This window comes from Verruconis gallopava (assembly GCF_000836295.1).
Source record: "Verruconis gallopava strain CBS 43764 unplaced genomic scaffold supercont1.21, whole genome shotgun sequence".
Lineage (NCBI taxonomy): Eukaryota > Fungi > Ascomycota > Dothideomycetes > Venturiales > Sympoventuriaceae > Verruconis > Verruconis gallopava.
In genome coordinates, this window is record NW_015622157.1 from 429,401 (window position 1) to 453,857 (window position 24,457).

The 24,457-nt window shown below is 49.3% G+C and overlaps 9 protein-coding genes across 10 annotated transcripts; 5 read left to right on the forward strand and 4 right to left on the reverse strand.

Moving 5' to 3' along the window:
- Positions 1 to 33: 33 nt before the first annotated feature.
- On the forward strand, positions 34 to 1,485 carry PV09_06309 (uncharacterized protein). Its single transcript, XM_016359931.1, has 3 exons — positions 34 to 324; positions 408 to 503; positions 557 to 1,485. The coding sequence occupies exons 1-3, from the start codon at positions 157 to 159 to the stop codon at positions 1,145 to 1,147; spliced, it is 855 nt and encodes a 284-aa protein (XP_016212379.1). The 5' UTR covers positions 34 to 156; the 3' UTR covers positions 1,148 to 1,485.
- Positions 1,486 to 3,149: 1,664 nt separating this feature from the next.
- PV09_06310 (uncharacterized protein) lies at positions 3,150 to 6,266 on the forward strand. The gene is made up of 2 exons (XM_016359932.1): positions 3,150 to 3,685; positions 3,737 to 6,266. Exon 2 carries the CDS (start codon positions 3,945 to 3,947, stop codon positions 5,820 to 5,822), a length of 1,878 nt encoding a protein of 625 aa, XP_016212380.1. The 5' UTR covers positions 3,150 to 3,685; positions 3,737 to 3,944; the 3' UTR covers positions 5,823 to 6,266.
- Positions 6,267 to 6,499: 233 nt separating this feature from the next.
- PV09_06311 (uncharacterized protein) lies at positions 6,500 to 7,673 on the reverse strand (the record flags this gene model as incomplete). Its single annotated transcript, XM_016359933.1, has 2 exons — positions 6,500 to 6,676; positions 6,729 to 7,673. 2 exons carry the CDS (start codon positions 7,671 to 7,673, stop codon positions 6,500 to 6,502), a joined length of 1,122 nt encoding a protein of 373 aa, XP_016212381.1.
- Positions 7,674 to 8,773: 1,100 nt separating this feature from the next.
- PV09_06312 (uncharacterized protein) lies at positions 8,774 to 9,810 on the forward strand. The gene has a single exon (XM_016359934.1). The coding sequence runs from the start codon at positions 8,990 to 8,992 to the stop codon at positions 9,461 to 9,463; it is 474 nt and encodes a 157-aa protein (XP_016212382.1). The 5' UTR covers positions 8,774 to 8,989; the 3' UTR covers positions 9,464 to 9,810.
- Positions 9,811 to 13,485: 3,675 nt separating this feature from the next.
- Positions 13,486 to 15,820, reverse strand: PV09_06313 (uncharacterized protein; the record flags this gene model as incomplete). Its single annotated transcript, XM_016359935.1, has 2 exons — positions 13,486 to 15,263; positions 15,343 to 15,820. 2 exons carry the CDS (start codon positions 15,818 to 15,820, stop codon positions 13,624 to 13,626), a joined length of 2,118 nt encoding a protein of 705 aa, XP_016212383.1. The 3' UTR covers positions 13,486 to 13,623.
- Positions 15,821 to 16,288: 468 nt separating this feature from the next.
- On the forward strand, positions 16,289 to 19,317 carry PV09_06314. Of its 2 annotated transcripts, XM_016359936.1 has the most exons (5): positions 16,289 to 16,686; positions 16,759 to 18,202; positions 18,257 to 18,363; positions 18,420 to 18,549; positions 18,604 to 19,317. In XM_016359936.1, the coding sequence occupies exons 1-4, from the start codon at positions 16,589 to 16,591 to the stop codon at positions 18,460 to 18,462; spliced, it is 1,692 nt and encodes a 563-aa protein (XP_016212384.1). In that variant the 5' UTR covers positions 16,289 to 16,588; the 3' UTR covers positions 18,463 to 18,549; positions 18,604 to 19,317. The 2 variants fall into 2 exon arrangements, with proteins under 2 accessions (XP_016212384.1, XP_016212385.1); XM_016359937.1 differs by lacking the exon at positions 16,289 to 16,686 and having other exon boundaries at positions 16,689 to 18,202.
- Positions 18,586 to 20,651, reverse strand: PV09_06315 (uncharacterized protein; the record flags this gene model as incomplete). The annotated part of the gene is made up of 3 exons (XM_016359938.1): positions 18,586 to 20,429; positions 20,489 to 20,536; positions 20,607 to 20,651. The coding sequence occupies 3 exons, from the start codon at positions 20,649 to 20,651 to the stop codon at positions 18,723 to 18,725; spliced, it is 1,800 nt and encodes a 599-aa protein (XP_016212386.1). The 3' UTR covers positions 18,586 to 18,722.
- A 760-nt stretch (positions 20,652 to 21,411) lies between these two features.
- Positions 21,412 to 23,170, forward strand: PV09_06316 (uncharacterized protein; the record flags this gene model as incomplete). Its single annotated transcript, XM_016359939.1, has 2 exons — positions 21,412 to 22,053; positions 22,115 to 23,170. 2 exons carry the CDS (start codon positions 21,412 to 21,414, stop codon positions 22,319 to 22,321), a joined length of 849 nt encoding a protein of 282 aa, XP_016212387.1. The 3' UTR covers positions 22,322 to 23,170.
- PV09_06317 (uncharacterized protein) lies at positions 22,046 to 23,922 on the reverse strand. The gene is made up of 2 exons (XM_016359940.1): positions 23,191 to 23,922; positions 22,046 to 23,133 (listed from the first exon to the last, which is right to left on the reverse strand). The coding sequence occupies exons 1-2, from the start codon at positions 23,608 to 23,610 to the stop codon at positions 22,402 to 22,404; spliced, it is 1,152 nt and encodes a 383-aa protein (XP_016212388.1). The 5' UTR covers positions 23,611 to 23,922; the 3' UTR covers positions 22,046 to 22,401.
- Between the last annotated feature and the right edge of the window lie 535 nt (positions 23,923 to 24,457).

Sequence of the window (24,457 nt, forward strand, 5' to 3'; positions counted from 1 at the left end):
CATGTTTTTGTGGGAGCCAAGTTGACATCACCTTCCGAAAGTGGACAGCTAGCATCTTTACTGCCGCATTCTTCAGCGCCATGCACTAACAACTACATCCACCCGCACCACACGTCCACTGTTTGTAGCCGGAAGAATGCGTGGGCAAGGGTCGAAATGCTCACATCAGGCTTCAAGTATACGCCTGTCTCGCAGATCCTAGTTTTCTGGGTTGTCGCGGCTTCTATAGCGGCAAGCATCTCGGACACAAAGCATTACTTTTACCTCCAAGCGGTGCCTCATATATGGAAATGGCGACAGTTTTGGAGGCTTCTTACGTGGCAGGTGAGTCTTGGTGAGAGACCGACCTCATCTCATGAGCGTGACTGGAAACACTGGGGCCGCTAGAATGTTGATAAACTGGCCAGACATGTTACACCAACTCGACAGAGGTCTTGTTCGCCGCCATCACGTTCTACAATCTGCGCATAATTGAGAGGCTGTGGGGCAGTAGGAAGTTTGCAGTATGTTCAAAATACGTTCGAAAGGCCACTGCATGCTGATTCCAATAATGCAGTCCTTCGTTCTGGTCATTCTGCCTTATACGCTACTCCTCCCACCTTTGATCTTACTGTTCATTCTGCGACCGCTCTCGTTCGGCAGTGTCAACTATCTCCCTGCTGGCCCGACCCCTTTAATTTTCGCTATCCTCGCCCAGTTTCATTCTGCAATCCCAGCCACGTACCGTTACCGCGTCGGAATGACTGCGAATCCACAACCCACGCTCAGCTCCGCCTCCTCGCAGCTTAACTCCATATTAAACGGCACAATTACGCTGAGTTCGAAGACGACCAGCTATTTCATCCCTGTGCAGTTGGCACTCTCGCAGTTTCCTAGCTCCCTGCTTCCGGCTGCTGTGGGTTGGGCAATTGGTTACGCGTACCGCAATGAAGCAATTCCCGGTACGGCATGGAGACTGCCGGCGTGGATTGTGGGTCAGAGAAGTAAGGGCCCAAACATGGAGGCCTTGCGAAGGAGACTGGAGGGTGAGGATGCGGCCGAGGGACACGCGACGTCAAGACAGGCGGGGTCGGATACGGACGAGGGATTAAGAGGCAGATTCTCGAGACTGTTTGGCGAGCAATTTGTCGGTGGAAGGGCACAATAATCATGATCATCGTCACGGAAGCTACCTGTATGTAAGATACAGATATGCGTGAAAGCGTGTGCGATTTTTTTACATGTCGGCTCTGCCATGACTAGGTCAACTGTTTAAACATGTGTACATGTTTCGCTCAGTCATCAATTGATCGAGTACATAAGTCATGGGTGAGATGAACGCTTAAGCTCTCGAAGCGGCCAAGTTCTGTCTCTTGATTCTGCAACATGTGGATGAACATTGCTAGTATCTGATTGATCCATTCCACGCACCTAAAATCATGGGCAGAAGCTGGGGACCGCAACGGACAGAGCAAGTTACAATGATGCCTCAAGATCGTCACCAGACCTGCAAATGACGTAGTGACGTAGAATGGTCGAGACACTCCAGTAAAAAGACTTGCTTGGTCGTCAGACCCCTAGTTTACCGATGAATGAAGGATGGAGAAACGAGAAGATATTGAATGACCAGAATAAGGGGCTCGTTTGGCGGATTGAGAGACGCATGAAACATGGGCACGACGTGTCATGAACTCGTTCAGAATATCATTGGCATATTCGGTTAAAGGTGTCGGTAGCTCTTACTTGGTGTTGGGCGGCATGCAAGTGCTGCCAGAGGAAAGTAGCTTCCTTAGCTCGTCGTTGCGCTGGCAGGAACGACAGGAGACTTCAAGCTTAGAAGGCGCATCTCAACGGAAGAAAATCGCCTCGGAGCTCCGTCCTCATTCCCAGACATGGAAGCAGCACCCTCAACCACTGTCCTCCGCGCCTTGTCTCGACGTCGTCCCGTCTCGTCTCCTGTGCCACTCGGGCTTGGAAGCCAGGGAAGACGCAACATCGGGATGCAGACAAACCTCGCAGCCGAGTGCGCCAAAAGCAAAAGCCCTCTCCATCATTCCCCTCCTTCATCAGCGAAACGAGGTTTCAGCGGTCCTTTTGGGCTGCACGCGATGCGAAAAACGCACCCATGCCCCTGTCCTGCAGGACTCTTAACCTGAACGCCACGCCAGTACCGACGAACGCGAAGAGAGGGAAAAAGAAAAGGAGGGCGACGATGAGGAAAATAGAGAACGGAGGACGAGGGCCCTATGAAGAGCCTTGTCGGGAGATTTTTGGGTCCTGGCTTGTCCCCTGTGAGACCCTGAACATGTCAAAACCTCTGGGGGTGGTAACGTCGGTCTCTATCCGGAGATGTCTTTCATCATAAGGAGGAATCCCCTGCTGGGCTATATTGAGTCCTGCGTTGCGAAACTCGCTGAAGTGTCATTGGCCGTGGGGTTTTTGAACGAGTTATCTGAACACCCACAAAAGCTGTTCGAGCGCGTTCTCGTCTCTGGTGGAACCTTATCGCGGTTGTTCTGCCCGGACTGTGACGAAAGGACATATGCGGGCTGGCTGCAATAGGGCACATCTGGTGGTTTCAAGTTCAAACTCCCAATCATAAGCCGTGCAAAGACGGGCCTTGGATGGTCTGCACGTTGGAGGATGAGGATTCTGCAAAAACGAGCTGCAGACTCCACCTAGAAAACACTGTGTTCGTGCAGGAGAAAGAGCACAGGCGATGGGCCGAGCGAGGCCAAACCAGTTTCAACATTTTATCTCTTCAACAGGGTCAATCTCGAGTATTCCGAAGGTGCTCGCCTCATTTCTTTTTTTTTTTCTTTATTTCCTTGTTCACGGATGCCTTCTCAAAGCAGAGACAGTCCTCCCTTTCGTCTCATCCCGACCAAGCACTCCCTAAATGTGACGAGAGACACGATTGGTCAATCAAGCAATTTCACATCCCCAGCCGCTCTCCTTCGAGCGTAGCGTGAGCAGGAACCGACGTTAGGAGAACCGGTCCGCTGGAATCGCTTGCGCCGCTAATCTGCTTTCGATACCTTGTCGTTGCTGTTCCTGAGTTGCTGTTGTTGGAAGACGATCGTTCCCCCGGCGCGTCTGTTGGCTTGTCGTGGAGGACATCGCCTCCTCAAACGTCCTTGATCGTCCTTTCCTTCTCTCGTGCCTTTGATCCCTAGCTTTTACCTGACCTTACAAGCTCGTCGTAAACTCTGGTACCGTACCAAAGCGACGCCCGTCCAGAACACATCGAACAGATACCCGTCGATCTGTGGGCTATACCAAGCGGATCAACGTACCCCTGCATCTGCAACCCAGAACCACCGAAACCCCGACTGTTCCCTTCGCATGCGCACCACTGCAGCCAAAGAGCAAAATAGACGAAATACTCGCATACGTCGCTTCTCTCCATCTTTCGCTATCAGCAGCTGATGTGGCTGGCATATCCCGTCAAATGTAGCTTCCGGATAGAAGAAGCACTTTGATCTGGCTTTTGGGACGCACGGAATCTATTCTCGTTTTTTTTCCTAAGCCCTTGGACCTACCGCGTTGACGTGCCGTTTTTCGTTGCGTGATACGATTGTGCCACATACACACTCATCTCTTGGCTTGGAATATTCGGCGATTTCAAGATCCTGTCCTGATAACACCATATTGCAATGGCTTGATTTATTTATCCCGAAAGGCGATTTGAATTGTCAAATGCCAGGTTCGTAAGCTGGTCCTTATCTCGTGAGGCATATTCGCTGACTATAAGAAGGACATTCGACATAGGACATATCCTCTCGCTTCCATATTCGTCTGGGGAACCCCTCACCAAGTCATCAATTTTGTTTTGTGTGGCTACGGTCAGATCTTAGATCTGATTGCGACGTATCTGTTTTCAAGACAGGCCACTCTTACTCTCAACTGCCATCTCGTCCAGTTCTCAGCCCGTCACACATACGCACGCATAGACTGTATTCAATATGTCTAGCACCAACACGACACCAAAGTACTTCACACCGGCGCAATATCCTGTCCTACCTCGTCGCACCACCGTAACACCGTCGCAGCGACCATCCACGTCGGGAGGCGATGGGATTGAGCCCAAATCTGACATTTTGCGTGATGCGCTACGAGAGAAGAAAGGTCTACCTGTTCGATCGCAGTCGACGACGCCTCGCAAAAACAAGAGCAGCAGGCCTCCTGTCAATCAAGTATCCAACGACGAATTGTTCTTGCCCTCATCTGATGATGAGGCAACATTCTCCGGTGCTCGACGGCCGCTTTTCCGCCAGAGGGCTAGACGTGCAAGCGAAGTGGCACCTGCGAAACCTTCGCTCAATACGCAAGCTCGGAACCTAGGTCTACGAGAAGCGGATGCGCAAATGGACAAACTTCTTAAGGAGAACTGGGATCTAAAGCACCGCATCACGCTTCGTGATGATGCCTTCAGTAAACTTCGCAATGAGTTGGACACTGCTCTAGAGGAGTTGGAGAAGAGCAGGTCGCTCAGGGATCGGAATCGCGAGCTGCAAGAGGCTATTGAATCGATTAGCAGACAGGCAGCTCAGCAGGAGGAAGAGAATAGAAACTTGAAAATTCACAATGCTGAGCTGACCGTCCTAAATGATGATCTGATGCGTGAGCTAGAGTCTAAAGACGAAGGCATACAGCAGCGACAACTTGCGATCGAAGAGGCTGCAGGCATCATCCAGCAACTTGAGGAGGCAAACGAAGCGCTGATGAAACAGCAATTGATGCACTCCCCTCGACCGGACTCGGACTACTTCAGTGGTGAAGCTGAGGGCACTCCATCGATGAAGATGTCAATGCGACCCGCCACGGCGGGCACTTTTGGTACTGAATGTACCAATCCTCCTGACTCTGACTACTTCAGCGCGGACTCTCCAAGCCTCGCACCAACCACGCCCAAGCGAACGCCGTCCTCGATGCGGACGACAGAAAAGTCTATGCAGATGGAGCGAGCCCGAGCTATGGGCGCTACCTTCAATCGTGAGATAGGACTACGCAGCCAAGCATCGAAGGACTCACTGTTTTCGACATTCCTGGAGACACCTTTGCCGGAGTCTTCAAAGAGGCTTCGAAGAGGTGCATCTAGGGCTCAGGCGCCTCCACTGCCTAAAGGCTCTATACGAGAGCAGTTGCAGCGTGCTGGGACGCCGCCATGGTCGGATGCTCGCGCCTTGCGTGCTATCTACGAGGACGGTGCGCTTCAGAAGCGAATCGGCACTCCAGATCCGATTCAGCGTACGGGGTACACTCCATCCGTCACCGTCGCTAGCTGTAGTCGAGCTCCTTCATTCGACGATATGTTCGCCCTCAACAACATTCCGGTTTCCGTGCCTAGCCTCTCTTCGTTAGCCACCTCCGTTTCGGATTCCGTGACGACCCCGAAACCAATCTACCTATCTCAATCTACCACAGCTGCTTGCGGTTCCCGCAAAGCATCTGACATATCTGCAAACCCAACACCCGTCAACTATAGCGCATGGCCGCGCAAGCTTCCCGACTGGCCGCCTAGCGCAGGCCTTAGAAACAGAGACATTCTCTTCCACGGTACGGGCATGGACGAAATGTTCCCAGAGTCTCCGCCGCGACCATCGTCTTCGCGCGAATCATTCTCCAACGTGCATTTGCTTCGCAGTTCTGCTGGCCCTGGTATAAGCCTGGATCAGCAAGGGAGGAGCTCGTCCGCCGCGCCTACAGCCGGTGCGGTAGCGCCACCGCCACCAAAGGCCCCGCTGAACAAAACGACGAGTCAGCATAAGGGATCTGCTTCAGTCTCACTTCCGAGATGGCCAGCGCCGCTGGAGAGGAGCAGGACATTGCCACTGCAATAATCCTGAGATCATACTTTCCTTTGTCAAAACCTTGTACCACCACCTTGAAATGTCTCTAAAGGAGAAATAACCCTTTGTTCTGTCCTTCCGATATTCAGCGATGGCGTTTTCGGATGAAAATTATCGTCACTAATATCGTTGCCTGCACACCCCCTTTTTCTTGTGCAACATTTAACTCTTACATTTGTCGAAAAGGGTTGAAGTACAAGCAAGAACTCAAAGCATTAACGGGCCTACAAAAACTGGGAGGTTGATCGGATGCTGGGATATTACGACAACGCCAAAGTTCTGTACTTGTTTCTTCTTCGACGCTGGTTGTCGTTTGATCCTCCCTAAGGCGCTGTACGACTTTAATTGCTACGACATGAATTTTTAAATAGAATTTTCTGTCATTTGTTTTGCATAAGGTTGTCATCGCATATACGTCAGCTACTTCTACTGATGGCTACTCGTTCTCCAATCGAGTTTCTCAAAGACGATTAGCGACTGGATATAAAGTATCCCGTAATCGCTTTATGATGTGTTTCGCACGCCATCCATAACAATGCGAGGAAATTTTCGCACAGGTTTCAAAAACTAGTGACAGTCGCGGCCGAGAGAAATTCGATTTTGTTGTTTGGGCTTAATAAGAAACCACCATACGTTTATGTCTTCAGGTCTTGGCAGAATTCACAAACCTAAGCAACATCTTTCAGTTTTTGAAATGCCAAATTCGCTACATTACGGCCGGTCCACGCACTAACTCCGACGGAGCTGTGGAGTTCTTCGATGGCTGATGTGTGCCAGACTAATTCATCGAGTTCAAAGTCGGAAAACCAGGATCGCGGGCCGTAGACAGGGTAGCCTTGCTCGATCTATATTCTCGTTAGCCAAGGTGCATGACATTTGCAACGGTGAGAACGATACAGTATGTCGGGCAATCCAGCTGCTGGCTTTGCCGCCAAGTAGGTCTCGAACCATTTTGTCTGTGACGGGCCTGTCAGAGAGCAAGCGATACATCCGTTCTGGAACATCGTTATGAAGCCATCGCTTGACATCATGTCCCAAATCAGATATCTCGATAGCTCCGGTGCTTGGTTCTGCCGCCTGCCAAGAAGGTGGAATCCGCCTGATGATCCTATCTGGGAACTGAGGATCTTTCTTGCCCACTTCCGCTGAGTCCAGGGCACGCGAGGTCGTGAACCAAGTGGGGTGACGAGGCTGATACACGACGAAGTCATTGTCAGTTTTAAAGGTAGCATTGCGGAATTCAAGCTTAAGGGAGCTCATAGGTGCGGCTAGAATTACACCGTCAAACATATAAGCCGATTCATGGCCTGAATCCTTAAGGTCACGTGTAGCGAGGATCCATTTTATTGCATTTAGCTTGCGGAGGCCTAGCGCTTCGTTGTTGAGATGGAGGTGAACATTCTTGGAGAGCGATATCATGCTCTCGAGCGTAGCAACCAGACAACCGCCTTGATGCGTCTTGCCTTCATCTGCAGCGTAGGCCACCATTCCTAGAGTAAATATATTCAAAGAGTCGGCTTCTTGGCCAAGTTGGACAAGAGCTCCGCTCTTAAGTATACGATTAATGTAATTTTTCGAGACTCCCTGCTTACTGAAGATGGCCGCTCCTATCTGTGAACGCGCTTGGCCAAGGCTGAGCAGGTCGACGATGGCTTTGACAGAGTCCTGGGTACCAATCCGGCTCAGCCTTTCAATCCGTTGTCGATACTGGAAACCAAGGCTCTTGGCATCACTTGCTGATCTCCCAAAGCACCAAAATTCCCAAAGGCGAGAACCAAATGATGCTGCCGAGTATGGCCGTGTGAGCTCGATTGGCTTATTATAAACACTAAGCTTATCCATCAGAAACGTTCAAGGGTTCCATGTGCAATGTGAAAGGGGAATCAAAAGACTAAGTATAGAGTCTTCTCAACATTCCGTCTCAAAGGGAATTTCCTGAACCGGAAATTAACGCCAGGTATTATACCATTTAGATCTGAAACCGGTGAATTGTAGCTCGAATCTTCCGCGGAAAGAGGCATCTCGAACTCATGATTGAAGGGAAATGTTGGGCCGTCAGGTACCAGACGACCTCCGAGGGAGGATTTTCTCGCGAAAAGAGTTATCTCTAGAGGACGATGCAGCTTTCCGGAGAGCTCTGGTAAGCGAGCAGCAGCGAACGTTCCGGCCGGGCCTCCACCTTAAGAGAGTAGCTTGTATTTAGCGAATTAAGACTGAAGCAGGTGTGAGAGCTAGCGACTGGTCGTATCGATAACGCCAATATGAAGCGGTTCGAGAGAAGTCCTCTTCCACGACCAGCCGTTAAGGTCGAAGTCAATGGTGAACCACACTAAAGAAGCTAAACCGGTAAACACGATTAGAGTTGCCCATTTAATGCTGGTCCAACTTCGAAGCGACGACGATGAATACATCTTCTCCAGCTCATCGTAGCGGGGCAGTACGAGGGTCTGATTCTTGTGTCATAACGGAAATGAAAGAGCAAAATGTTAGATAACTCTCGGGCGTCAAGATAGTAAGCAAGCCAGGTGCGTTATATATCTTTGAGACTGCCGGAACAGGTATCATGCTAGAAGTCCGAGCATTTCGATCAGGCTGAGGGACCGCCGAGGCCTTGACCTTGCCAGTAACGCAATGATCCCAACGAGAGATACGCAAAGCCAATCAATTCCGGAGCGCAACTGCAGAGTCCATCCTTTTCGAATTCCTGTGTGCCTCGCCTCCTTCACGAAGAAAATTTCAATGCTAAACGTCCGCTCAAAAATCAATATGAACGAGGCTTAAATGAGGTATTCGGTGTGAATCGAAGTAGTGTTTTCGTTGTGAGCTGATATTGCCAGTGTGAAGGTTGTCCTACTGCTGTAGCGCGTCATCACGTGGATGGATGATGGGAAACCGAAGACCGGAAAGTAAAGTTCCTCGGTCTTGCGGAACTAACATTGTCCTAGGACGATGCTGCTTTCTTCGTCGATCAACACATGCTTCTCCTCTGCCGCTCTTGTATTAGAGCCTGCTTAGGAACCTGCACAAGCGCTGCTGTCAAAGGCTTCGAGTACATTAGACCGATGCAAACTTTGCAATCTTGACTGGATACTTAGTTTGCCCAGCAATACACAGCATAAATCGGCATACGCAACGCGCGCTACTTGATCACATCTGCTATGGCACCTATACCATTTCGGCCCACGAGGACTGTGGAGACTCTGTCACAAGATGCAGCTAAAGCAGCCGTCAGTGCCTGTGAAGAGAAAGCTCGGTCAATTGGCGTCCCAATGAACATTGCCGTCACAGATCACGCTACCCATCTACTCGCCTTCTCGAGAATGGATGGCGCGAAGATCACAAGCATAAACATCGCGATAGACAAGGCTTTCACAGCTGCCGGTCACCGTGTAGGCACGCACACATACAAGGAGGCAGTGTGGCCTGGTGGTGCCGCCTTCGGCATATGGAACACAAATGGAAACCGCTTCACCACGATAGGTGGTGGTCTGCCCATTGTCGGGAAAGATGGTCAGATTTTGGGTGCCGTCGGTTGTTCGACGGGTACACCGGCACAGGACCAAGAGGTTGCGCAGGCGGGAGTCGACGCGGTGCAGAAGCTATTGAAGGGTACTCCACTCGCAAAGCTATAATACTTGTCACTGCCTAGATGCCGTCGGGTCGACCGAAATCTTAATTACGGCTTGAGCCGGGAAATAAGAGGTAAAAGAAGGAGTTTGAAGTGAAGTTTGATTTTGTACTTTACTTCTAGCTGGAGGCTTGCGTGACCTTTCCTTGTCTGGATCCGATAATGACTGCCTCTCCGAATGTATCTGGAATTGTGAGTAACCATCTTTACCTTCATCTATTGTATATCTCCCCGCGCGTCAGAATTAAGCCAGGCACATTAGTCGTATTTAACAAGGTAGGAGATTTCATGCACCGATCTCTAATTTGAAAGTCAAAAATCGACCCTATCTGTTGCCATCATCCCGAACTGGTCGTGCATTGACAGATGCTGTACGACCTTTCGTTCCAGTGGAACGTATGCAAGTCATCTAAAGACCCACAGTTCGTCGCAAAGTGATCAAGATCTAGCAGTGGTGGGCAAACAGGACTGGTACACTTGTGAAACCGTCTCTCTTCGTGACACAACAACGGCTGACGCCGTGTCTTTTGTCGGACATACAAGCATGGGAGTCTGCTTCAAGGTACACAATAATCTCTTTCATACAAACCCAAACGGTGTGGTCCCAACGAGCACAAGACAGGCCTAGAATTTCGTACGATCTATGACAAGCCTCGCTTGCTTTCCATAGTTTCTCGTATATCCGCTATTCGAACGCCCCACAAGCTGAGGATCACATCCTGATCTGTCCGTTTCCACTAGGATACCAGAATTTGTGCGCATGATTTGCGATGCACTTGCGTTCCTATGGGCTACAAAAGAGGAGATGGATCCACCTATAACGATCAGCAATTCAGACCTATTGCCCTCCATTACTACATGGCTGAAGATACCACCTTTGGCACCGGATTTCGATGGGAACTGGGAAACGGCATCATCATGTCGGGCACGTTGTAATAACGCTTCCTTATACTGTCTCGATGCAGCTAGGCATCAGAATTTGGTCGATATTACGTGGTTTTGACCAACTTGGTCATCCAGCACACGTCGATTATATATCTATGTTCATAATGTATTGAGTGAGGACAGGGCATAAAAACTACGCGATAAGATTCAAAGAGCTTGGTTCCTGAGTACGCTGTTAATTACAATCCAATTGTAAGGTTCATGCTACCGTACACCAGATGTATCAGGGTACAACACTCCCGTGCAAGGCTATGGTTGATCCTCACGTTGCTTCTTAACACTTCACATCTTTTTCGTTGCCTCCATATTGCCACTCTGGTCTAGGTGCATACAGCGTACGACACTCCTGATGGACACGAAGATGGAAGCATGGTCCTTTTGGTTCAAGAATCGAGTTTTGTAGTTCGCCAGTTCGATATAAAATGGCATGTACTGCGACAGTTTTCTATGTCGTAAATCAAGACTCTCGTTCCCATTGACATTCTTTCACGGTAAAACAAATGGAGAAAATAGTCATTCTTTCAAGCTTTATTTTTCTCGTTCACGCTCAAATACCCATAGGAAACTGTTCACTTGACGCATGCCTGTACGAAATCATCCCATCTTACGATATCGGTACGGCTTCTTTCGACGTCTTGGAGAACTGCGTGAGCTGGCAGTCTCACATTACGACAACCACGTAAGAACTCCGCCGCTTGTCTGGACTCACGGACTAATGGTGTTAATAGAGAGACTAAATACGAAACTGTTACTGGAAAATGGACAACTACGCTCTCCGGATGCTCTCCAACAGACGTGTCAGGGGGCTTTACGAAGAGGCAGGTCTCCGCGATAACATCGAAAATGTCTGATATTAGTTCTTCGAGCGCTTCAGTCGCGGATTGCTCTGAGAATTCGTCATTTACTGCTGCGCCGCTCACAGCGCTCCCTGCAGGCTGCGATTCCGATCAGGTATCGAGCATTTGCGCGTGTGCGCTTAACATTTATCCTCGAACACAGTCGCAAACTATTGTATGCTCTTTGTTCTCAAGCTTCGTACTAATTTCAAAAGACGCTGATGCCGTTTAGACCACGACAATGTCATTTTATCTTGATGTAATTGAGGAAAGATATGAGCCCTGCTACACAACCGCAGAACCTACGCATGGGAGCTATTCTCTTCCGTTCGTCACCGAGCCGGGTACTTCCAAATCAATCGTATTGCCACAGCCATCCCAAAGCCCCTCGTGGACAAATTCCACGATTGGATCACAGTTCACGGTCACCTCTGCTTTGGCGTCCAACATATCAACACCTTGTCCACTTGGAAGTTCCTCAAACGCGACAAGTTTCTCTGGATCGACGACATCCGCAGCCAGATCGATTCTCTCAGGTTTCGCATTCAACTTTAGTTCTATTCTTCCATCGAATACCGCAGAAATCGGTTTTTCATCAAGCTTGTTGGCATTTGCGACCAAAACAGGGCCCATAAACTCATCATGGTCTAGTTACCTCTTTAACTCATCATGGAACTGGACGGCGCCCTCTCCGTCAAATTCAGCTTCTAGTCTCGCATCATCTGGCGTGCTTTCGAACACCACCAGAGCATTTTCAATTCCACCAAAGCCTAGCATAGATCCGATACAGAGCAATCTTAGTACGTCGATAGCTTCTAACACTAGCAGCACGGAATCGGCCTCATATCCGGAGTACACATCCTCATTTAGCGTTTTGGCTCCGTTTCCAACAACTAATGGATCATCTCCTCCTATGAGTGGCGTGGGCACAGGGATCGTCTCCTCGGAAATTCCTGTGTCGGGCTTTTTGACAGAGGGTTCTCCCTTCTTTGTCTCACAGAGTCAATCCCTATTGTTTTCTGGTACAGCTCAGTCATCGAGCCCTTCTACCAAAATCCCAGAGAAGACAAATTCCACAGTGACTGCATTCCCATCGACGTTAACATCTCAGGATACAGCAAATTATTCATTGTACACCATTTCACGACTTTCACCGACAGGGTATGGCGGAAGCTCTAAGGAGACAGGCTTTTCAAGCCAGTCCAATACTGTCGCACAGTCAGCATATTGGAATGAAGACTACAATAATTCTATAGGCTCTCCAAACTTTATGTCGACAAGCTCAGCTTCAACGCAAGGATATAGCTCATCAGCAACCGTTTCCTCCAATAGCTATGCAGGATTTCAAACGACAGGATTGACAGATGACGAACCAGCAGCCAGCTTGAGCCATCCTGGATGCGTGCCGAGTTACCTTAACTCATCTCAAAGCACATCCGGATATCAATCTGTCTACGCAGCCGATTACTCGGGATGTGCTATTGATCCCAATGATAGTAAACTTGGCTTCGTAAGTTGTTGAATATTTCTCATCGCTGATTGTGACTCCAGTTGTTCGGCTTCCGAACTCAATAAGAGCCTACGCTTTGTTTAGGAATATACTAAACATAACTAGCAACTCACTGAGGCTTCATCCGGAATACCTATTGTTAATATCAACGGCAAAGCGCAGCTTGCTCCGCGTGACTTTGATTTCGAAGACGCTTACTACACTTTTGGAGACGAAGGGGGTCCTTGCGGGTATGTTCTACGTCGCTTTGCTCCGCCCATCCAAGCTTATGACAGTCATAGTGTTTTTGATCTGTTATTCCACTGGGGAAACGAAATTTCGTATCTTGCTATCTACGGTGATAAAAAAGAGATAGGATACGAACACGACAGCTCACATGGGCAATCCGATTCCAGAGGTTATCTCACAAGGTGATTCAATCAGCAATGTTGGCGTTCAGGAACAAATCTAACAGAGTCAACAGCATCTGGTCGGTTGATTGTGCCGGGACCCTCAGAGCCGGAGTGATTGGAGGTAACCAGCTTCAGTTCGTTGTAGGCCCTGGAGATAAAAAGATACGTTCACAGTATACGGCCTTCATCGCACCTAACAGGAGGCGTACCGTGCGCAAGAGGGAACAGGGGATACATTTGAGGCTTTCACTAGTGAATATCGCCGAGGTGGAGCGGCGTAAAATGCAAAAGAAGATACTGAAAGGTATTGGATCTCGGCATGTCCCTTGATTTCAGGAATTGAGTTGAATGCTGGGCCTAAGGCAATGAGTTGAGTTTTGTGTTCTGCTGTGGTGATTTTTTTTTCAGCTTTTCAATCAAGTAACTTTAGTGAAAGTGGCAAAAGGATGGTTATTAGGACAACACACATTGTTTATCCATCTTAGACCAATCTGAGTTGTTTGTGTTTCCAAAGTGAAATCTGGTCGAACTCGCAATCAATACTGAAAAAGCCAACTCTCTCAAAGATATCGTGTTTCTCGTCAACAATCTTAAGGACCAATCCCATTGAGACACGAGAACTAAAATCAGCATGAACGAGAAGAGCTAGATACTCAACAGTGTGGAAGCAGGCTTGGTCAGGCTCCCACACGTATTCATTGCCAGGAGCGCTTTGTACCGCTAAGAGCCTACTCTCAGCACCATACGTAAAGAATACCAGTTCGTCCTGCCTCTCTTCAATTCCTTCAGGGGAGGGTTCATCGAATGATACACTTCCTGTGTAGCAGGAGGCCTGCCAAGAATGGACAGTTTGTCTACTACGAATCAAGGGCACAGTCCTTCCTTTCACTATAAGCTCTGCCTCGAGAATCTCTCCATACGGGTTACCTGAATCGCATAGCGTGATTTTGTGATCAATGATCTGAAGATCTTCGTCGCCTGCATGCTCTGGCCCGTGATTGTATAGTATAGGCATGTTTGTCACAGCCCAGGACCAAGATGGTGCTCTAAAAGGTTTTACATGAGGGCAGGATCCTAGTTCAGAACTCCAGATCAAACCACGTATAATGTCGCAGCTCCAAATACCGGCAAGATACACTCCGCCGAAGTATCTATGGAAGCGGTTTGCCAAACCGGATAGCGCAGGGAGCTTATCCGAATCAAACGTGAGCTGTCTAGAGGAGTAAGCAGTTACAAGCTCATACCACTCGTGGAGCAAGCTTGCGTGTTCAATGGCTGTAGGCGAACCAAATCGATTTTGGCGAGTGGTAATGGCAGTCAGGTTCCAGGCATTGTCCGCTGTTCGACTGCCTGACGGAAGGCCATCAGGACATTGATATCCTTCCAAGCATTTCCAATATATGTGTTGCTTTCCGAAAAAAAGGTGGCGCTCGGATAATACCAATTCCTGAAGCGTCCAACCTCTACGACTAAGCGGACATCGAATATCCAGAGACCGCAAGGTCTCCAGCTCATGTTCGGTTCTTGCGATCATGACATCACTCAAAACTCCTTCGTCACAGGAGGTGGTGAATATTACTGGTTGTGGATCTTCATGCCTTCTATGGTGCTTGAGTATCCCCTCATTACTCTCTGATGACGCCATTGCCGAGATTGTCAGGGTGGCCAGTTTATATATCGAGTCCATCTTCTTTGACTCCCGAGCCCAGTCTAGCTTCGAATCTTGCAGGATGCATAGAGAATCGATCCAGAGAAATCTAAATCCGAGCCGTCGCGTTATGATGATTGCATCTTGGAAATTGCGCGGTAGTATTGCCCAAGGAATGGCCTTTTGGAAGTCAAGAAGTGTCGTCGAATCCAGAGAGCAAGAATTCTTTCCACCCCAGCAATGACTGAGCGCAAGGTACTCGGCTCTTTGGCCACATCCGAGAACAATCTTTGCTGGCTGATCGTCGCGATCATCTTGGCCTACATCAACTATTCTAGTAGGCAAGATGGGAGCCATCTTGGGTTGGCAGGTGTGGTGAGAGCTCTGGCACTGTTGCAACCACGATCGAGCGATGTTGAAATTATAATCTGAACGTAAGTCATAGTCGACTTGATAGCGTCCAATACGATAATCTTCGATGTATACAGCACGTTATATGAGAGTGTTAGCCAGCTGCAGACCATAATGCACCAGTTGTCTATTCGGTCTTACCCCGAGGCGTGCTCAAAGTTAGTGACAGCGAAGGTAAAGGATATTGCTCCTCGTCAACGTGCTCGGCATCATCCGGACTTTCGATCTCCCCAACCTGTATGAGCAGAGAATCGAAGACCTGGACACTCCGTATATCCTCTGCAAAATAAGGATGCGATGAGTTGAGAGCAATCTTAATGTCAGATTGGTTTAATTGCTTCGCGGCGCTGTACATGGACTTTCCTTCGTCCACATTAGCAGCTAGCCACGTCTCTGGCCACAAACCAGGAGTAGTGTATGGCGAACTTCGTTTGAAGCAGTCCAGAATTAGGGCGCAGAGGTCGCAACCGCGTGCTGCCGAAACCTCGAGACTGTTAAACGAAGGATGGTGCTGGTAGTAAGCTCTTTGGGGGAAAAGATGAGCCTGAAACTCTTCCTTTGCAAGCTCGATCAGGTATCTGAAGGACAAATTGGCACAGTATGAGCACCGAGCCGACATGATGAAGAATGGGCCATCGATTAGAATGTTCGCGCGTTCACTACGCTGGGCGTTTATCGAACGAGAATCAGAGAAATGACAATTGGTTGTGACAACTCAGCCGTGTGGAGCGACCAACCCCAATTTGAACCGTCGCCATGGATGCTATCCGAACGAAGCCTTTATGCATTCGATCAGTCAGATAAGCAAGGCATTGCTCGCCTTTGAGTCGGTGGCCGTCTTCTTTTGTACCTTTTCCTCATTCTCTCTTCACGCCTTGTCTTCCCAGCACCTACCCGCTCAACATAAATCGCGAGTCGTCATCCATCTCGAACTTTTGGCTTGTTGCTCATTTCACGCGACTGCCACATGAATTATGAGCGTCTCCACGCAGCCAGTTCGTGTTCCCTCTAAGGCCTACTGACATTAAAGACATACAGGTAATTACCACGTGAAGGATATCAGCTGTTCGCCGAAGTCCCCCCTCTCAAAAAAAAAAACGGGGGGTTTATTTGGTTGTCATCCGAAACGGGTCCTCTCTATCTTGCCAACTGCGCCTCTGACCACCAATTTGTTCATTGACGACATAGCCGTCACTGACATCCCTAGACCTAGTATCGTTTCTTCTGCATCAGACTGGATCATCGCCATGACGACCACGGATTTTGATCCCATATTTTCGCGTATCCTGCGTGGTGTTGTGACCGTCTCACGGGTGCAGAAGCTTGCACATCCTGTGCCGTCTTTACCGCGTGGCGGACCTCGATAACCGGCGGGGAGGTCGGCATCATGAAGCTTGTTTGTATGGCTTGTACGCAAAGGAAAAAATCCCAAGCTCTAAAAGATCTTGCATCTGAACCATGCGGCTATTTCAGATCGGAAATTAGGTATCTTCTTTGCCTTTTCCAATCATCAGTCTTGCTTCCTTCCATTTCGGCCCCGACTTGACGCCTTGTCAGTTTGCTTCGCGATCTCTCACTCGTTTCATCCTTGGGCTCTTCTGTAATCATGTCGAGTTTCTCGAGCATAGAGGAGGCGACGAAACAAGATTCGCCATTGGAAAAGGAGCTGATTCCCATTGCCGAAGACGTGGAGGGAGTATCACAAGGCCCTATCGTGCGCGTTGCGACCACGCCGCCTGCACCACTTACGGAACTCGACAAAGGCTTGATCGCATGGGATTCACTCAAAGACCCTCAGAACCCGCTTTACTGGCCCACTAGGAAGCGTTTGGTAAACATGATCCTTATCAGCTGTCTCACTTTTATCAGCCCGCTAGGTTCATCCATCTTCGCGCCTGGCATCGATCTAACTCTTAAAGACCTGCACACGTCTTCAAAAGCAATTGGATCATTCATGATTACCATCTTCTTGCTCGGCTACTGTTTAGGTCCCATGTTCCTTGGCCCTCTAAGCGAAATCTTTGGACGACGACCGATAATATTGATCTCGAGCTGGTTGTTCACTCTTTTCCTTCTCGGCTGTAGCTTCGTCAAAAACATGGCAGGGCTCATTGTACTGCGTTTCTTTGCCGGTACTGCTGGCTCGGCAGTAATGAATCTCGCACCTGCGATTGTCGCAGATCTATATCCCATTGAGCGTCGCTCGTTTTCCATGGCTATCGTCTTGATCGTGCAATCTGTTTCACCCGCAGCGGGTCCGATCTGCGGCGGCTTTATTGCCCAACAGTTGAGCTGGCGCTGGACGTATTGGATTCTAACCATGGCCAGCGGCGTGGTAACCACCTTTGCAATGCTCCTCTTCCGAGAATGTTACGCTCCTGCTGTTCTTGCTAAGAAGACGATTCGCTTGCGAAAAGAACTCAGACGGGAGGACCTGCATTCCAAACTTGCGCTACGTGTGACCCGAAAAGAGCTCTTGAAGCGTAGTTTGATTCGTCCGATCAAACTGCTGACACGTTCCCCCGTCGCTTTCCTCAACGCGTTGTACGTTGCGACAAACTACGGCATGCTCTATTTGCTCCTCACAACCATCACTCAGCTCTTCGTCGACCAGTACGGCTTCTCGATCCAGATTGCTGGCTTGACATACATCGGCTTCGCCGCGGGCATGGTCCTTGCGCTTCTCATTCTCATGAACACGCAAGATCGGACCGTGGCCAAGCTACGGGCGCGAAATAACGGCGTGTTCGAGCCAGAGATGCGGTTAACGAACCTCATCTTTGTGGCCATGTGGGTCGGACCCGCACTTATCATGTATGGATTTACGGCCAAGTACCAGGTTCACTGGATCGCTCCTGTTATCGCTCTATTTTTGTTTGGCTTTGGCCAGGTGGCTATCTTCATGGGCACACAAACATACGTTGTCGACAGCTTTAGCCAATATGCGGCAAGTGCGGTGGCGTCTGTAAGCTTCTTGAGGAGTCTGGTCGGAACCTTTTTGGTGACTACCCAACGGCCTCTTGGATCGGTATTCCTTATGCTAACGCCTATTTAGCCATTCGCTGGTCCTCCTCTTTATGATACCCTTGGCGTAGACTGGGGCAATGCAGTTCTTGGATTCATTGCGATTTCATTGACGCCAATGATTATATTATTTAAACGGTAAGCAAACACTTATGGTTTAAATAGTTCGACTCTAGTCCTAATCGATTGAACAGATACGGACGAACCATTCGGTTAAAATTTCCGGTAGAATTATAAAAGCGCGCAATTAAAAATAGACCATTCGAGATTTATTTTAATGCCTCAGAACTCATGTATCGATTCGATTAGCCTTTCTAACATGGCGTAAGTAACCACTATCTTAAACGTTTTCATGGCCAAGTCTCACAAATGTCATAGGAAAGGCTATTTATCATGCGTTTGGACGCTATTGAAGCACAACACCATTGACGCGTAATACAGAAGTGAGCTCTAACCTATCGATGGTATTCACCCTCACTTCGTTTGATTCATTGATCCTAGTCCGCCATCTTCAGTTCATATGTGAAGCAGTCAATCTGCTCCAAGATATGCCACACTTGATGACTCTGACCCTTTGCCTGAGAGTGCATCTCTGCTATAATGTTCGACCGATCCCTCGCGTACCTGATCACCTTGTCGATTTGCTCATCGCTGAGGAGATTCGCTGATTCCGCATACTCAATGAAGATTTTGCGCCAGATAGCTGTGGGTAAATTCATCGGGTTGGCCGGATCGTACATCGCGCCCTTATCTGTCGAGGCAGGCGTAGCCACATTCAAACTACTGTTGTTGTCATTACCTTGGGAATGAATTTGAGATACATGGTCAGCTTGTGCACTCTTCACTTGCTTGCTGGGGTAACCGACCACTACTGGAATCCGACTCGTTTTTGTCCTCGCGATAGCACAGTTTACTCTACTGGCATTTGTGACTTGCTCCATGCACTTCCTTGCGATGAGAAGGGTTGTTTTTTCAGGGACGTCAGGCATGATAGACGGCATAGATACATCGGCAACTGTTCTGCTGCCATGTTTCGGGACAATTGGAGGTAAAATAACACGTGCAGCATACAGAATCTTCATCGCGGCGTGCCACAGTTGTACGCTCTGAACTCCGTGCATTTCTAGCGTTGTTCGCTGTAGTCGCATTCTCAAACTCTGCATGCTTGTCGAAATATCGACAACACGGTGACCATTAGTATCGTCTGACAAGAATGAATGCGAGCTCGTGCTGCTCGATCGCATCAACCGCGAGCCGGGCGAAGTTGAGTTCCACTGAAAGCTGTGCTCCGCCTGGGAAAAAGGCTGTAAACCTACGAGCTGTGCTCTGGCCGCATTCGCGTATTCCAGGAGCTTAGAGCCATGTGGTGAAAGTGACCAATTTCCTGAGAAGACGATACCAAAGCACCCATTTACATCGTCCTCTTCTTTGCGCCTCGCTTCCTTCGATCCATCCTTTGGCTTGCTCATGAGATACTGCGGCCAGTAATGGTGTTCAAGAATGTAAGAGAGGTGTAGGGCTCCCGCGTCGTCCAGCTTCGTGTCCTTTAGTAGTATGTACGGGATTGAGCGGAGTCCACGACGCCGCGTGCACACTTTTAACCCTGCGACGGAGGAGCCTGGATCTTTCGTTTCCTCCAGGCAGCATTTATCCCGAGTATGAGACGAAATACTCAGCATATTCGTCCTTTCGCTCAGCATATCCTGCCCGTAATCTGTGGTCTCCATGCCAGTCGGATGATACAGCAAACTCGGATCGACAGGTTGCTGAAGACAGTACTCCCTGAGCAATATCTCCATCGCAAGTGGACCCGAGAAATCGTTTCCGCTCATATCCAATCGCCGCATGAGCTCGCAACCAGCAAAAGCGTGAATGAAAGCGGCAAAATCTTCGGCCTCTTCTCGCGTCGCCACTCGTATGTGGTTATGCGAGAGGTCAATATATCGAATATCAAATCGTGCGGCGTGGATCACGGGCGCTAGTAGCTTCAATGTAGCCGTTGTCAACTTATTGTTGCGAAAGCTCAACTCCTCAAGCCGCAATGGCGAAACGCCTTCTCTCAATTCTAGTGCTTCTAAAAGACTTTCAGCAAAGGTTTCGATGCAGACGTCCGTCTGCTCTTTATTTCCAAGATCCAGTTCCAGAGGTGCTGAGTTGGTCTCAGCGACAGTATTCTTTTTGCCAAAGCCAGCTGTGTGTTTTCGCTAAAGTTGTCATCCGGTGTTCAATGTGCAGTTCGCACACGCGCTTTCGACATACTCACCAGGTCTTTGGCAACGATCTCCGCAAGCCTGAGGCCGTCTGATTTTCGCTAATTCTGACTTTGAGCACGTATTCTATGAGGTTACGGAAGTTTGGGTAAAGGCTTTTTGCCAACTCACATTGGTATATTTCAGCTTCACAGTGGAAGCTTTGAAGGGGGCCATCTTAATCGTGAGGGATCGGCGGTTCCGTCCAGAGAAAGTCCTTGGGGATTGAAATGGGGAAGCGTTTTCTAGAAAAGTTTTTGCCCAACGTCGAGATTGGAAAGAAAGACGATGTAAATATGCGGTTCACCAGGGACGCAGTTGCTAGGTGCTCTGTACGTAGGAAGAATGACGACATTAGGTAAATATGCGGCTGCCATGCACAGACTAGAACCTGTGACCATTCTTCACATCAGTGATTGATTGACAAATGATCCTACTTTAACGTTTAATTCACTGTCGATGTTTTGCAGGATGTTCCATGGCGGGTGAAGTGTTTCTCAGAGGAGGATAGAGAGTCAAGATTAGATGTGACAGATGTGAGCAAATAGCAGTTATTGCCTTCATACATTTTTTTCTGAATTAAATTCTAAATTCCAAAGGCGTCCGTGTATTTACTATTTACCAATATTCGCACCTTCAAATCACTGATGAAAGAGCAGTCGCTCATGTGTCTTCTTTCGCTCAGCATGTTTCTTCAACGCTTTCCAACTTGGCCATCCTCTCCTCGACTAGAAAACTTCATGATTTTTTTCATAAGTCTCAAAAATTCAGGAATAAAGAAGCCCAAAAAAACTCTGGTTTCATTTTTTTTTTTTTTCCAAAAAGTACGGAGGGTTCCTGAACACATGCGAATGTAAACAACATACACGTAATGCCGACCCATGCCGTAGCGGCAACCACGACTCCCTCATTGGACATGCGACAAGCAGAAACCACGATGCTTTCAACCGGTGCTAGGTTAGCTTTTGAGGTTTTGAAGATGTGTCTGCTGTTTCTGAGCTATGTGCCAGCGGTGTGGAACGAGTTCATGAAATGTCTGTCGCAAGGCTTCGTGCAAGGCTGGCTCGAAGCTGCCACTCCGACTTCGGCCAAACAAATCTCCCGTCCGTCGAGAAAGGAAGGCCACCAGAAAGCTGTTGAACAGGTGGGCGAAACAGAAATGTCTGAGGCGAAACCGTCGCGTCCGGCGTCCAAACGTCTGTCGACGGTGCCGGCGGCTCCAAAGCCTCCGGCGAACATCGATCCATCTGTCATAATCGCCAACCACGCGACGCTCGCTGGTGTTTTCCCAATCACGATAGGGCCCCAGGCCGTGCTCCATCCGTATGCCAAGGTCGTCGCGGTTGCTGGACCAGTAGAAATTGGCGAAGGGACCGTGATAGCTGAGCGAGCTGTCATCGGTATCAACGATGAAGGCAGTGGCAAGGATGATGAGGACGCGGGCTTGGGCGGGAGATTCGTAATGCTTGAACGCGACTGCATCATTGAAAGCGGCGCGCAAGTCGCGGCAAAGTTAGTCGGCGAAGGCACTTTTATTGACGCATTTGCTGTTGTCGGCGAGGGTTGCGTGATTGGAAAGGTAGAGTTGCGTCTTATTAGGACTATCTCACGCCTACAACTAATACGAGTGATCTCTCTAGTTTTGCAAGATCCTTCCTCATGCACGAATAGCCCCCAACACTGTCATCGAGGACTTTACGATCGTTTACGGCCAGAATAAGCGGCGCAAGGACACGACGGCCATTTCGGACCCGATGATTCTCGAGCTGCGGAAAGCTGCTCATCGGAAGCAGCTGAAGACGCTTCAGATGCTTATTCCGAGCAACCTTGCCAAGTGGACGACATAAGGCTTGGTTCCAACATGTCCAAGCAAGTAAGCGTTTCCAGAACATTTGTCCATAGAACCTCATCGAATCGCGCTGTGCCTTCACCAACTGATAAGCTGCTTGCTTCTATCAAATCCGCCTCGCAGCTGATACTCCGGCTTATGCACTTTGCCTTGCAACACCGTGTACTTGACGATGTTCTCACAGTCCTCCGGCCTGACTCTGGCAATCCAAATGCATTGGGATGCACCGAGGTTCACCTCCTGGGCTTCTTTGCTACCCGGGTGAGCCTTGACCTCGTCCACCTTGTGCTCTTCCTTTTCGGTCTCACACGCCTCGCCGTCTAGTTTTGGCGCTGAGGCTCGCCGGTATATCATCACATTCGCAGAGAACTTGTGACCCCCCACGTGCGAAATGAAATATATGCCGACACCGCCCGGTCGCTCGTCGTGGAGATCGCGGTACAGACCCAGCGGCCGCAGATGTCTTTCGAACTCCTTGCGCAGCAATGGCGCTGATTGTCCGCAGCGCGCATCACGCGTCTTTTGAGAGCAGAGGAGGATGAGATAGTTGTGTGGGCATGGCCGTACTTTCAACTTGAGTTCCGGAGGTATCGATGGTTCAGACGTCACTGCGCTGGTAACCTGATTCGGTTCGCCCAAAGGGTCTGTGTTTTTGGGCGCCGAATTTATGACGTGTGTTATGAGGCCCGGGACACTTGACGGGGTTACGTTCTCAATTATGGTGAAGGCAGGGAGAAGGAGGACGGTCGTCGAGTTTGGGACCTCTGGGTTCTCAGGCACCGGGATATTTGAGGCCGAGAGCATTAGTTTCTGGAGCACAAATATCAGCGTGACGCGCCAACTTGTGAAGCTCAAAAATGCACTCACCCCTTCGTGCAGACCGTCATGTTTCCCGACAGCCTCCATGATACTGCCCTTCTCGTCGCTGACATCGCGCACCCAATCTGTCTTGCCTGTTGCACAAAGAATATGCCTGCTCCAGCCCTTCACATGCCCGTACAACTCCTCGTCCTCGTCGATCTTGAAATTTTTGGGCAGATGCACCGTGCAGCTATCACAATCCCTTAAGCATTCGTCCCCATCAATTTTCGGATCGGTTTTGGGGAACAAGTCTAGCGCGGTCTTTGCCTTGGTGAAGCCGCCAAGAGTCGAAGACGAGCCATTGGGAGCAAGGCGCTCAGCGAGGCCTCTCAGAGACGAAATCATCTTGCCCTTGGAGATCCAAGACTGCTTGGAAGGCCCAGTATAAAACTGTGCGGCCGCGTTGGAGTGCAGATCCGACGCCATGGTTTCGTCAAAGATCCTTGGTGACGCCGCTAGCGCACTGTACGTGCCTTTCTATCCGATGCAGATTGATAAGATTGAGCGGACGGGAATCCGCGCTTTGTCAAGGTGGTGGGGGGAAGAAGAAAAAAAATCAAAAGCTTAACTAAGCTTGCTTGCTTGGTGAACTCCGAACTCTGCAAGTTGCTCACTGTTATGAACTGCTGCGTTTGCCGCTCTCGCCTCCGCGCCTGGGGGCTGGGAGAAAGCCGAACCTTAATTTTTCTTTGCTGCCTGAACCTATGTTCGGTGTTAGTGCTCGCATTCCGCGGCCCTGTCCGAACCGATCTCTTTCGAAGATACTACGTGCATTCCGAAGATGACGAAGCGGTGAGGGATGTCGTGGCTCGTCCTGAAATCTTGAGAAAAGCCAGAATGTGATGCTCCGATCATGCTGCTGCCATTCTCAGACTTCAAAGTCCACCCGCATTCGTTTCATTACCCTCAAAGCGAAGAATGCCGCCGGTAAGGTTTTCCTTTTGACTTGCCTCTGCTTTTAGGTGTGAAAAGCATCGCTTGACTCCGCGAATCGTGTATGTCGCAAATCTCGGTGTGCTCTCTTTATTCTTGTATGTCCAGTGTTTCAGCTTTCTCGTCAATGCAATCGGATCTTATCGAAGCTCCTCACGTATTTCTCCACAAGCCTAAAGGCAAAGTGATCTGTACTTTGTTGGTCACAATGCAGTAAGTTTGTGGACCACGGAATTCAGAAAACAACCTCACTCCAGAGTCCACGCTACATTCCGTGCACCAATGGACGATTTGCATCTGTGTGGACTGAGTCTCGGAACAAGCGGCTGCATGACTTGTA

Coding starts and splice junctions, on each gene's coding strand:
- PV09_06309 (XM_016359931.1), top strand. CDS start 157: ATGCTCACATCAGGCTTCAAGTATACGCCTGTCTCGCAGATCCTAGTT. Junction 325..407: donor GGAGGCTTCTTACGTGGCAG/GTGAGTCTTGGT, acceptor TAAACTGGCCAG/ACATGTTACACCAACTCGAC. Junction 504..556: donor GGGGCAGTAGGAAGTTTGCA/GTATGTTCAAAA, acceptor CCAATAATGCAG/TCCTTCGTTCTGGTCATTCT.
- PV09_06310 (XM_016359932.1), top strand. CDS start 3,945: ATGTCTAGCACCAACACGACACCAAAGTACTTCACACCGGCGCAATAT.
- PV09_06312 (XM_016359934.1), top strand. CDS start 8,990: ATGGCACCTATACCATTTCGGCCCACGAGGACTGTGGAGACTCTGTCA.
- PV09_06314 (XM_016359936.1), top strand. CDS start 16,589: ATGAAGCTTGTTTGTATGGCTTGTACGCAAAGGAAAAAATCCCAAGCT. Junction 18,203..18,256: donor GTCTGGTCGGAACCTTTTTG/GTGACTACCCAA, acceptor ACGCCTATTTAG/CCATTCGCTGGTCCTCCTCT. Junction 18,364..18,419: donor ATGATTATATTATTTAAACG/GTAAGCAAACAC, acceptor TCGATTGAACAG/ATACGGACGAACCATTCGGT.
- PV09_06317 (XM_016359940.1), bottom strand. CDS start 23,610: ATGGCGTCGGATCTGCACTCCAACGCGGCCGCACAGTTTTATACTGGG. Junction 23,134..23,190: donor ATGACGGTCTGCACGAAGGG/GTGAGTGCATTT, acceptor TTTGTGCTCCAG/AAACTAATGCTCTCGGCCTC.